Source organism: Lissotriton helveticus, chromosome 7 (genome assembly GCF_964261635.1).
Source record: "Lissotriton helveticus chromosome 7, aLisHel1.1, whole genome shotgun sequence".
NCBI classification, from domain to species: domain Eukaryota; kingdom Metazoa; phylum Chordata; class Amphibia; order Caudata; family Salamandridae; genus Lissotriton; species Lissotriton helveticus.
This window is the reverse complement of record NC_136068.1, coordinates 110,564,231-110,577,151: the sequence shown is the minus strand read 5'-3', so window position 1 is coordinate 110,577,151 and position 12,921 is coordinate 110,564,231. Positions and strand designations below refer to the sequence as shown.

General features: G+C 43.1%; 1 protein-coding gene across 1 annotated transcript in view; it reads right to left on the bottom strand.

Moving 5' to 3' along the window:
* The window catches only part of COL20A1 (collagen type XX alpha 1 chain), a 511,940-nt gene that overhangs the window by 53,000 nt on the left and 446,019 nt on the right, over positions 1 to 12,921 (bottom strand). Inside the window, exon 32 of the mRNA XM_078651638.1 lies at positions 5,892 to 5,987. Coding sequence (XP_078507764.1) covers positions 5,892 to 5,987 — 96 coding nt within the window. The remainder of the gene's footprint in view (positions 1 to 5,891; positions 5,988 to 12,921) is intronic.

The following is a 12,921-nucleotide window of genomic DNA, read 5'->3' as shown; positions in this document are numbered from 1 at the left end:
CTCAGATGGAGTTTAAGTCATGCAGGCTTGGCTGTTGTAGCCTCAGACGGAGTTTAAGTCATGCAGGCTTGGCTTGTGTAGCCTCAGATGGAGTTTAAGTCATGTAGGCTTGGCTTGTGTAGCCTCAGATGGAGTTTAAGTCATGCAGGTTGGGTGTTGTAGCCTCAGACGGAGTTTAAGTCATGCAGGCTTGGCTTGTGTAGCCTCAGATGGAGTTTAAGTCATGCAGGCTTGGCTGTTGTAGCCTCAGACGGAGTTTAAGTCATGCAGGCTTGGCTTGTGTAGCCTCAGATGGAGTTTAAGTCATGTAGGCTTGGCTTGTGTAGCCTCAGATGGAGTTTAAGTCATGCAGGTTGGGTGTTGTAGCCTCAGATGGAGTTTAAGTCATGTAGGCTTGGCTTGTGTAGCCTCAGATGGAGTTTAAGTCATGTAGGCTTGGCTTGTGTAGCCTCAGATGGAGTTTAAGTCATGCAGGCTTGGCTTGTGTAGCCTCAGATGGAGTTTAAGTCATGCAGGCTTGGCTGTTGTAGCCTCAGATGGAGTTTAAGTCATGCAGGCTTGGCTTGTGTAGCCTCAGATGGAGTTTAAGTCATGTAGGCTTGGCTTGTGTAGCCTCAGATGGAATTTAAGTCATGCAGGCTTGGCTGTTGTAGCCTCAGATGGAGTTTAAGTCATGCAGGCTTGGCTTGTGTAGCCTCAGATGGAGTTTAAGTCATGCAGGCTTGGCTGTTGTAGCCTCAGACGGAGTTTAAGTCATGCAGGCTTGGCTTGTGTAGCCTCAGATGGAGTTTAAGTCATGCAGGCTTGGCTTGTGTAGCCTCAGACGGAGTTTAAGTCATGCAGGTTGGGTGTTGTAGCCTCAGACGGAGTTTAAGTCATGCAGGCTTGGCTTGTGTAGCCTCAGATGGAGTTTAAGTCATGCAGGCTTGGCTGTTGTAGCCTCAGACGGAGTTTAGGTCATGCAGGCTTGGCTTGTGTAGCCTCAGATGGAGTTTAAGTCATGCAGGCTTGGCTGTTGTAGCCTCAGACGGAGTTTAAGTCATGCAGGCTTGGCTTGTGTAGCCTCAGATGGAGTTTAAGGCATGCAGGCTTGGCTTGTGTAGCCTCAGATGGAGTTTAAGTCATGCAGGTTGGGTGTTGTAGCCTCAGACGGAGTTTAAGTCATGCAGGCTTGGCTTGTGTAGCCTCAGATGGAGTTTAAGTCATGCAGGCTTGGCTGTTGTAGCCTCAGACGGAGTTTAAGTCATGCAGGCTTGGCTTGTGTAGCCTCAGATGGAGTTTAAGTCATGCAGGTTGGGTGTTGTAGCCTCAGACGGAGTTTAAGTCATGCAGGCTTGGCTTGTGTAGCCTCAGATGGAGTTTAAGTCATGCAGGCTTGGCTGTTGTAGCCTCAGACGGAGTTTAAGTCATGCAGGCTTGGCTGTTGTAGCCTCAGACGGAGTTTAAGTCATGCAGGCTTAGCTTGTGTAGCCTCAGATGGAGTTTAAGTCATGCAGGCTTGGCTTGTGTAGCCTCAGACGGAGTTTAAGTCATGCAGGTTGGGTGTTGTAGCCTCAGACGGAGTTTAAGTCATGCAGGCTTGGCTTGTGTAGCCTCAGATGGAGTTTAAGTCATGCAGGCTTGGCTGTTGTAGCCTCAGACGGAGTTTAAGTCATGCAGGCTTGGCTTGTGTAGCCTCAGATGGAGTTTAAGTCATGTAGGCTTGGCTTGTGTAGCCTCAGATGGAGTTTAAGTCATGCAGGTTGGGTGTTGTAGCCTCAGATGGAGTTTAAGTCATGTAGGCTTGGCTTGTGTAGCCTCAGATGGAGTTTAAGTCATGTAGGCTTGGCTTGTGTAGCCTCAGATGGAGTTTAAGTCATGCAGGCTTGGCTTGTGTAGCCTCAGATGGAGTTTAAGTCATGCAGGCTTGGCTGTTGTAGCCTCAGATGGAGTTTAAGTCATGCAGGCTTGGCTTGTGTAGCCTCAGATGGAGTTTAAGTCATGTAGGCTTGGCTTGTGTAGCCTCAGATGGAATTTAAGTCATGCAGGCTTGGCTGTTGTAGCCTCAGATGGAGTTTAAGTCATGCAGGCTTGGCTTGTGTAGCCTCAGATGGAGTTTAAGTCATGCAGGCTTGGCTGTTGTAGCCTCAGACGGAGTTTAAGTCATGCAGACTTGGCTTGTGTAGCCTCAGATGGAGTTTAAGTCATGCAGGCTTGGCTTGTGTAGCCTCAGACGGAGTTTAAGTCATGCAGGTTGGGTGTTGTAGCCTCAGACGGAGTTTAAGTCATGCAGGCTTGGCTTGTGTAGGCTCAGATGGAGTTTAAGTCATGCAGGCTTGGCTGTTGTAGCCTCAGACGGAGTTTAAGTCATGCAGGCTTGGCTTGTGTAGCCTCAGATGGAGTTTAAGTCATGCAGGCTTGACTGTTGTAGCCTCAGACAGAGTTTAAGTCATGCAGGCTTGGCTTGTGTAGCCTCAGATGGAGTTTAAGTCATGCAGGCTTGGCTTGTGTAGCCTCAGATGGAGTTTAAGTCATGCAGGTTGGGTGTTGTAGCCTCAGACGGAGTTTAAGTCATGCAGGCTTGGCTTGTGTAGCCTCAGATGGAGTTTAAGTCATGCAGGCTTGGCTGTTGTAGCCTCAGACGGAGTTTAAGTCATGCAGGCTTGGCTTGTGTAGCCTCAGATGGAGTTTAAGTCATGCAGGTTGGGTGTTGTAGCCTCAGATGGAGTTTAAGTCATGCAGGCTTGGCTGTTGTAGCCTCAGACGGAGTTTAAGTCATGCAGGCTTGGCTTGTGTAGCCTCAGATGGAGTTTAAGTCATGCAGGTTGGGTGTTGTAGCCTCAGACGGAGTTTAAGTCATGCAGGCTTGGCTTGTGTAGCCTCAGATGGAGTTTAAGTCATGCAGGCTTGGCTGTTGTAGCCTCAGACGGAGTTTAAGTCATGCAGGCTTGGCTTGTGTAGCCTCAGATGGAGTTTAAGTCATGCAGGTTGGGTGTTGTAGCCTCAGATGGAGTTTAAGTCATGCAGGCTTGGCTGTTGTAGCCTCAGACGGAGTTTAAGTCATGCAGGCTTGGCTTGTGTAGCCTCAGATGGAGTTTAAGTCATGCAGGTTGGGTGTTGTAGCCTCAGACGGAGTTTAAGTCATGCAGGCTTGGCTTGTGTAGCCTCAGATGGAGTTTAAGTCATGCAGGCTTGGCTGTTGTAGCCTCAGACGGAGTTTAAGTCATGCAGGCTTGGCTTGTGTAGCCTCAGATGGAGTTTAAGTCATGCAGGCTTGGCTTGTGTAGCCTCAGATGGAGTTTAAGTCATGCAGGTTGGGTGTTGTAGCCTCAGATGGAGTTTAAGTCATGCAGGCTTGGCTGTTGTAGCCTCAGATGGAGTTTAAGTCATGCAGGCTTGGCTTGTGTAGCCTCAGATGGAGTTTAAGTCATGCAGGCTTGGCTTGTGTAGCCTCAGATGGAGTTTAAGTCATGCAGGCTTGGCTTGTGTAGCCTCAGACGGAGTTTAAGTCATGCAGGCTTGGCTTGTGTAGCCTCAGATGGAGTTTAAGTCATGCAGGCTTGGCTTGTGTAGCCTCAGACGGAGTTTAAGTCATGCAGGCTTGGCTGTTGTAGCCTCAGACGGAGTTTAAGTCATGCAGGCTTGGCTGTTGTAGCCTCAGATGGAGTTTAAGTCATGCAGATTGGGTTTTATGGGGCAAAACACAATTTTGTGTATGGCATCAAGGATGAGTGTTGTAGCCTCACAATGAATGTCAGATACGACATGAGGGTTGGTTTTGCAGACTCGGATGGTTTCCTGCGTTTTTATTGAGCTTCTGCTTTGCAGTGTCAGATGCACTTTCATGCACCTCATGAAAGGATGCCATTGGATCCTCATGAAAGGATGCCATTGGACCACCAAATAGAGGCTCAGGAACCAACCACACTTGGGCCCGGGCGCCCAGATGTCATCATTATTCACTCAATAAGGTCTGGTGATACTACCAGCAAACTGTTTTCTGTTCATTAAGGAGGTTGTGTGTTAACAGGGAGTTTGTATATTATAAGTCTTGGATATTGTAACAAGCAATGAGCACATTTGAAAAGTTTACAAAATCTACAAAAAACAAGCAACGCTTGAGCATTCTACATGCTTAGGATTTCCCATGAAAATTGGGAATAGTGCATTTAATTTTATATTTCATTTCCCCCACTTTCTCCTTTCGTTACACAAGTGAAAGTTGGCATACCTTTCCCCTGGAGCGCAAAGTGCCAGATGTCGATGCATAGCGACATCATAGAAGGGTTGAGTCTTAGCGAGGTTAATAAAGTCTACATTGCAGAGGTGGGTGGTGTGACATTTGTCTTTGATATATTTATTGAAGAATTAACAGGTTTTGAGTGGGAGTGAAGTTAAAGCAGCTTTTACTGTCAGGGTGGGACATATGGCAAAATCACTTTTTCTGGTGCCTTTATGGTGACAGTTAAAAGGTTAAGGATACAATGTCCTCACTGCTGAAGAATGTATTATTATTTTTTGTTGCGATTTTATATGGCGCGAACTCAACCCGAAGGTATTGGCTCAATTTACATGAGCACCAGTTATGTTACACAAGTACACATTCCTTTTTGGTAGGCACTGGAGATTAAGGGCCATATGTAGGTAATCCAAATTTACCGATTCTAAAATACCGAATTTTACCGATTCGGTATTTCAGAATCGGTAAATGGCATGTCGGTATTGATTTGGTAAATTTTACCGAATCGGTAAAATTCGGTAAATACCGATTCGGTAAATACCAAATCGGTAATTCCCATTCATTAATATGGGCCTGGAGGCCCATAGAAATGAATGGAAATTACCGAATCGGTAATAGGGGGAAGACTTACAAGGGTGGCAGGGTGTCACATTGACACCCTGTTGCACCCCTGAATAGTGCATCGGTGCAAAGTTGTCAACTTTTATACCAAGGAGACCAGCTACTGAGTAAGACTTTGTGCGTTCATGGCTGCAAGCTCTTTGAAGGGAGAGAATTGCTTCTTTATCACGACACGGTTCAAGTTAATGAAATGATGTGTGGACAAGCGGCAGTGCATCAGGATAGGCTACTTAAGAAAGCAGAAACGATTGGGATCATATCAGTGTACTTCAAATGGAGCTGTCTTGAGTGTGTTGTAAGATGTAAATGTATTATCAAGTGTGTGCCACATCTTAGGTCTTTAAGAAATCATGCAGGATGCCAAGGAAAGCCAGAAAAGAGGCTCAAATGTATTCTGATATGAGTAATATAACATAACATGTGTATTTGTAAAGCACGTAGCTTGGCACTGAATAGCAGATGTTTATTGTTACCCAACTTGATGGTACTCGTTTTATCGACCTCAGAAGGATGAAAGATGAGCGGACCCGCCAAGATTTGAATCTGTAACCAAAAGGTCAAACGCAGGCCCCTATCGTGGACACAATAGTCCACTGAGCCACCAGACCTGGCTAACATACGTGATCAGAAGAGAGGTGTTAAAGCGGAAGGAGGAGCAGAGGTCCAGGTTTACCCGAGTGAAGGAGGATGATGGGAAGATGTTTTGTGCATTAAACGACATCTGGAAGACACAGAGATGTGAACTGGCCCATCTGCACATGAAGAGAGGTGGCTAGGACCAGCATATAGGAGATGGATTCATGACAAAGACTACGGTGCTTCACCTACAACTATTGTGTATGTTGCAGACTGTACACCCCAGTGGGATGATGGAGTATATTTGAGTTCAGAGGTCAACATGGAACCAGGATACAATTAAAGAATTCAGGTACAGCCAGTGCAGGCTTCACTTGTCTTAACTGCAGCCACATGCCACCTCTGGAGAGCATCAGCAGACATAGAGGTCTCTTCTGTAGGGTCCATGAAACAGGGGCCAGAATCAATTACTTACCGCAGGTCCCTGGACTGTGTTTCCACGCAGGCCTGGTGACCCCGTCTGTCCTCCAGGGCCATCGGACCCAGATTGCCCTGGTGGGCCTGGTTCTCCCTGTGTGACAAGAGAGTAAAAGCTCATCAGATTGTAGGGTTGCTCTATAACAGTTCCTGAAAGGATTTTCCCAAACATTTGCTTAGATCAGATGTGACCAAGGTAGGCCTAGGAGGGTCAGCTCAATGTCACATCCCCAGTGATTACGTCAATAAATGCTATTTACATTCATTATACATTCATTATACATTCATTATGAATCAGTATACACAGGTATTGCAAGGATGTTCTAAAAATCGGATATTTTTGTATTTCCCTCTCCTGAACCTGCATTGGCACATCTAGTTTAGATGATCTAGACTGAACAGTATTTCACAACATAGCCACAGCTACCACCCAGTGCTTTATTTGGCACTACTGCATCAAGGTACGGATTGGAGAATTATGAAAGAAAGCTTTGTATAAGCTTTGTTATCTGCAAAAAAAATGGTGAAGGCACAAATAGATGCTAATATGAGCTAGGGCAAGAAAAGTTGGCAAAATGTACTATCCACACCTTGTGATTATTTTAAATTTAACACACGTCTTGATATTTTTGGAGCTGCCAAACATTTCTTAAAAAACGTTCCTAAAAAAAAAAATGCTAAAAGCAGGCTTGAGATAGAGAAAAGGCCTGCCAACAGCTATTTTAGTGGAAGCGTTCTTTCATAGAAACCTATTTTTTCCATGGAGAATTAATCCATCAAAGAAATAGTTTTTGGAAAAACTTATTTGAAGTCCATAAATGTTGAAATTTTCTGATGTTGTGAAGCTTTGAATTACACAAACATCTGGTTAAGAACGTTAAATTTTGCAAAGCCTGAAGGGAGACACAAGAGGCGGAAAACATAATGGTGAGACAGCAAAACATATTGAAATATTTTTTTCAAATGATCTTCGCAGCATATGAATACTTTGGCTAGAGTGTAAAGTGGAATTGGCTAATAGCAAATAAAATGAGCAGGTTTCCCACTGGTCTGATACCTCTAAGTAACAGGTGACAGTGGAGCATAAAAACAAACATGAAAATCATAATGAAGCTAACACAATGCCTTCCACCACTTACTTACAGATATACCTCTTACCAAAGATATTGCCACAGGGTGCTCTCGCCCTACCCTACTGAAAGACTGTGTACCGCAGGATACACCCAGATCGCATCCATGTGATAATACTCAATTTCCATTAGTGTAATTAAGTTGGTCCTTCTTTCGAAGGAAGAGTTGTGCTTTAACGTACTTTATAGGGATACTTGCAGTTTTACCCTTTATCTGAGTAATGAATTGATGAATTCCAATGTTATTATTTTTTTCATGTAAAATATGCTTATTTTAATTCATGCAAACCATTAAACACATCTTCAAAGATTAAATACAAAAGGGCCTATTCACAAAGGTAGTTTCATCCATGAATGTAGGTTTACGGCCAAAAATAACTCTTCTGCATATTCCAGAAATTTACAAAGGGATTCCTGACGGGTGTAAACATATCAACTGTTGGACCTGCCACTTTTGGCAGAGTTATCCTCAAACTTGTTGCCTCCCTCCTCCTTTTTTTCTGACCTTTTTTTGTTGGCTTTAGGTCTCTGGGCACTTTACCACTGCTAACCAGCGCTGAAGTACATTTACTCTCTCTCTAAATTGTATGGGTGATTGGGTTATCCTTGACTGGCATAGATGGGTTAGTACAAAATCCCTAGTAAAGGGCACCAGGTGATCCAAAGGCCTGTAACGCAAATGCTACTAGTGGGTCTGCGCTACAGATTGTGCCACCCACATGAGTAGCCCTGCAAACATGTCTCAGACCTGCCAATAAAGTTTAAAGGGTTTGTGGGGAGCACTCCGTTTTAAACTAACTATTCACCCTATTCAATCGGTGCTGCAACTAATCAGGTGTGTCAGACCCGTATGTATCAAATGCTGGTTAAGGTGAGATTAATCTCATCTAGTTGCGCACTGTTCACCACGTGTTATCCAACACTTTAATCATAAACAATATTAATACAATAACAAAATTGAACTTCAGTTATTTAATTCATATACTGGTTCATTCTTAGTCATGACAATGTTATCACCAAGTACAATCCAAATTCGATTAAACACATTATCTTGTGGTGCTCAATGTTCTAAGGAAAATTAACATATTCAATTCATGTTGTAACCACACAAATTCTTAATTTTCATATTCATGCCCAATGCATTTCGGCACTACATTGTGCCTTCATCAGAGGCTGATCTCTGATAGAAGTCAGTCTGTTTAGTAAACTAAGTAAAACTGGGACTTGGTGCCCTGATCTGTGTGGATGTTTCAATCTTGAAAATACTCTTTCCTGTCCTGATCAAAACGTTTTGATTCAGAGGACTCGATTGTAAGCAGGAGAGCGTGGGTTTTACTCTAAATTGTTTAGAACAGTGGCGACGGCACATACAGGACAGGAAAGAGTATTTTCAAGATTGAAACATCCACACAGATCAGGGCACCAAGTCCCAGTTTTACTTAGTTTACTAAACAGACTGACTTCTATCAGAGATCAGCCTCTGATGAAGGCACAATGTAGTGCCGAAATGCATTGGGCATGAATATGAAAATTAAGAATTTGTGTGGTTACAACATGAATTGAATATGTTAATTTTCCTTAGAACATTGAGTACCACAAGATAATGTATTTAATCGAATTTGGATTGTACTTGGTGATAACATTGTGATGACTAAGAATGAACCAGTATATGAATTAAATAACTGAAGTTCAATTTTGTTATTGTATTAATATTGTTTATGATTAAAGTGTTGGATAACACGTGGTGAACAGTGCGCAACTAGATGAGATTAATCAGACCTGCCAATGCCATGTCTGTGTGCAGTTTTAAACTGCCATTTCGAACTGGCAAGTGCACCCACTTGCCAGGCCCAAACCTTCCCATTAAATACATGTAAGTTAACCCTAAGGTAGGCAAAAAGGCAGCCTCATGGACGGGATGCAGTGTATTTAAAAGGTAGGGCATGTACTGATGTGTCCTAATAGTGAAATACTTCTAATGTCGGTTTTCACTACTGTAAGGACCATCTCTCCCATAGGGTAACATAGGGATTGCCTTGAAATATCTTTTAAGTGTAATTTCCCTTTGGGAACAGATGGAGATTTAGAGTTTGGGGTCTCTGAACTCACAATTCGAAAATACCTCTTTTGGTGGAGTTGGTTTTTAAGTTCCGCGTTTGAAACGCCGCTTTTAGAAAGTGGGCATTTTCATGCTTAACCATTCTTTGCATCTGCCTGCCTGTAGACTACTTTGTGATCAAAAGAGGGAAGAGGAACTATGCGTCCATTCAGTTCCCCTGAATAGGTACCTCAATCATCATACACAGGAATGGACACTTGTATCTACAATAACCATTGGTTATCTTTTGAAAACCCTCATAGACGTTGAGATGTTATAAGTGCGGTGTATCTTTTATCCGCCCCTTCTCTAGCGTCATGGCATATTCATCGGGTTAACAAATGACGTGCTATATGCCTGCCTCACCCGAGGCAACCTCTGGAAAGAGTAGAAGTGTCCAGAAATGAAAAAATGCACTTATCCAGAGGGTTTGTAGTGTAGTGAGCCAGAAAATTCTAAAAACAAATTTGCACCCAAACGCACAATTTATTGAAAAAAGGGTGTAAATTGTGGTTAAAAATAGTGGTATACGAGGTAATCGAGTTACAGGACTACCATATAACTCCATCTAGGTCGACATGTTTCAGCTCTATTTGGCCCGAGGGGTCTGTAGAGCTTTCGTCAGGACAATACAAAAAAGACAAACTGAATACTCACACTATTCGTGTAGTGTTCATTGGAAGCATGAGAATTTCACACTCAATTTCCTGTGTTTGGGAAAACAAATATAAGAACAATTGTACATAGCGACATATAGCATGCACAGCAGGAGACTCAATTTAGTTGCCCGGTGCAGAGAAGTGATAAAAATTACATCAAACTCCATTAGTATATCTGTATGCATCACATTGTGGATACTATATTACATGGGAGTAGTGAGGATGTGAAACAATGGATCGTGACGCTGGGACTTAAAGATGAATAGTGTTTTAAAATTAATAGTCATTAGGTAGCTAGTGAAAGTTCCTATAAATGGCCCAGATGCCCGTTAAATGGTTATAGGCACGGGGGTCTAGCATTGTGGGTCATGCACGGAGTGTTTTGATTCATGCGCTAATACTATTGGTACCTTAGTTTTCAGGAAATCTCTCCGCATCAGACGGGCTATTAGAGTCGCTTGTCACAAGGCATTCGCTAGAATAATAAAAGGCAATGCATGTTGCGAGAAGGTATCATAATGATAGCAAGAGCGCAGCCGTTACTTACTGCGTTTGGTTAGACGCTCGTCTCGCGCCATTCTTACCCTCGTGTTGAATGCAGTTACTGCTTGTGCTGACTCTGCCCCTGGGAAGAGGAACTACAATCCCTTGTTTGTTTTTAACGTCATGAAGAGCAACAAGGGACTATTGCCAGCCATGATTATTAAAGTGGCAGAAACACATTGTTCGTTATCGTTCTAAAAACACGAGATGGTAACTTAAGAGAGTAAATTAATTCCTCTATTTTGCCCAAAAATATGAAATGTCATAAATAGTCGCTAGAGACTATGTTGCAAAAAAATTATTTAAGAATTATTAAGGGCCTCTTATTGATATAATAGAAATATCACACTCAAATGAATTAGAATTTAAGTGAGTACATAACGAACAGGAATGAGTCTTAAGGGTTGACCAGTGGACCAAAAACAGGGTGGCCGTTTAATAAAATTGGTGCCACGGAATATTGTCGTTCATCCCATGTAGGTGGGTTCCCAATCGATCGACCCATCTTTGTTCCCTTTCAAATAGTGTGCGTTCAGCATCAGTGTGTTTTTCATGAAGTTTTTCCAACACTGTCCATCTGAGATCATCACACGAATGTCCAGCTGTCACGAAATGTGTGCAGAGTTTTGTTGTACTTTTCTTGAGCCGTATGTTGCTCCTATGTTCTCCTATGCGAGTCTTGACCTTACGACAGGTCATCCCCACATATTTTTGTTGACAGGGACACGTTATGAGGTACACCACATGGGTGGAATTACAGTTTGTGTGTTGCCTCTGTGTCCATAGCAGGCTGTCAGTCAATTGTAGGGTCTTGGTTGGATTCGTGAATTTACAAACTCCACAGGTGCCACAGGGAAAATGGCCAGTTATTGGGGTCATATTGATGTTTCTTATGGTAGTCGTAGTAAGTCTTTTCCTGGGGCGAGTGTGTACCAACACATCTTTGAGATTTTTTGTCCTCCGGTTGGCAAATCTTGGCTTGGGCCAATCGAAATTCCCTGAAGTCACTATTGCCCAATTCTTCCTTATAAGTTTTTGTACCTGATACGAGGCTGGGCAGAAGGTGGTCACACATGTGACAAGGTCCTTTACTGGTTCCTTCTGGTAACTCTGTAACAGACACTCCCTTGGTTGGTTTTGAGCTCTTTTTTTTACATTTAGAGATTGTCTGTGGAGTGTAGTTTCTAGCTCGTAATTTCTTACTCAAAATTGTAGCCTGATGTTTATAATCACTCGCTTTGCTACAATTTCGCTTGTGTCGAAGAAACTGGCTATAAGGGAGATTGTCTCTTAGAGGTTGGGGATGGAAACTGAAATATGACAGTAGGCTATTTTTAGCTGTAGGTTTCGTGTAGGTCCTTGTTTCTAGTTTCCCATTCTCAGAAAATATAGTCAAATCTAAAAAGTCTATACTCTCTCTGTTGGCGGTAGAGGTAAACCTGAGCCAACGGTCTTGGGCATTCAGCCATTCCATGAATGTGGTCAAGGAATTCTTAGTGTCCCAAATCAGCAAGACGTCATCGATATAACGTTTCCAGTATAAGATACTGGAAACGTATGGATTGTCGTTGTTGAGGACGAATTTTTGTTCGAATTGACTCACATACAATCCAGCTACCGATGGAGCAAAGTCGCTTCCCATGGAGGTGCCATGGCACTGTAGGAAAAGTTGTCCGTCGTATTCAAAGTAATTTTCTTTCAATGCTAAGCGGCAACACTCAAGAATAAAATGGCGAGGTGTTTTATGAGGCCATTCTATGAGGAATAAAAGATCTTCCAGCATTTGCATGGTATCATCTTGGGGCAGGCTCGTATAAAGCGATTCTACATCTAATCCAACTAGGATCATGGTGTTAGGGTCGAATGCTTTATCGGCTATCTGGGTTAGAAGGTCACGGGTATCCTTAAGGTATGTCGGGGTACTTTGCACCAACGGTTTGAGATATTCATCCGCGAATTTGGAGAGAGGTTCTAAGAGTGACCCGATACCCGAGACTATCGGGCGTCCTGGTGGTGGGGATTTATTTTTATGTGTCTTGGGCAATGAATAGAAAAAGGGGACTTTAGGTGTTCTTGGTGTTAAGAAGTCCGCCTCTTTTCGGGAAATCCATCCATTCACCTCTGCTTCATGAACCATTATCGTGATGGTATTGGACAGCCTCTAGGTAGGATCAGAATCAAGTTTTCTGAAGAAATTCTCATCCGACAGTAGTAGGAGGCATTGTTGGTCATATCCTTCTTTTGTAAGGATGACCACACCCCCACCCTTGTCCGCCGGTTTGATGATGATGTTATCATTATTCTTCAGTTCCTCTAGGGCTCGTCTCTCCTTGTTACAGAGATTTTACAGAAATCAACTTTTCAAAATCTCTGTAACAAGGAGAGACGAGCCCTAGAGGAACTGAAGAATAATGATAACATCATCATCAAACCGGCGGACAAGGGTGGGGGTGTGGTCATCCTTACAAAAGAAGGATATGACCAACAATGCCTCCTACTACTGTCGGATGAGAATTTCTACAGAAAACTTGATTCTGATCCTACCGAGAGGCTGTCCAATACCATCACGATAATGGTTCATGAAGCAGAGGTGAATGG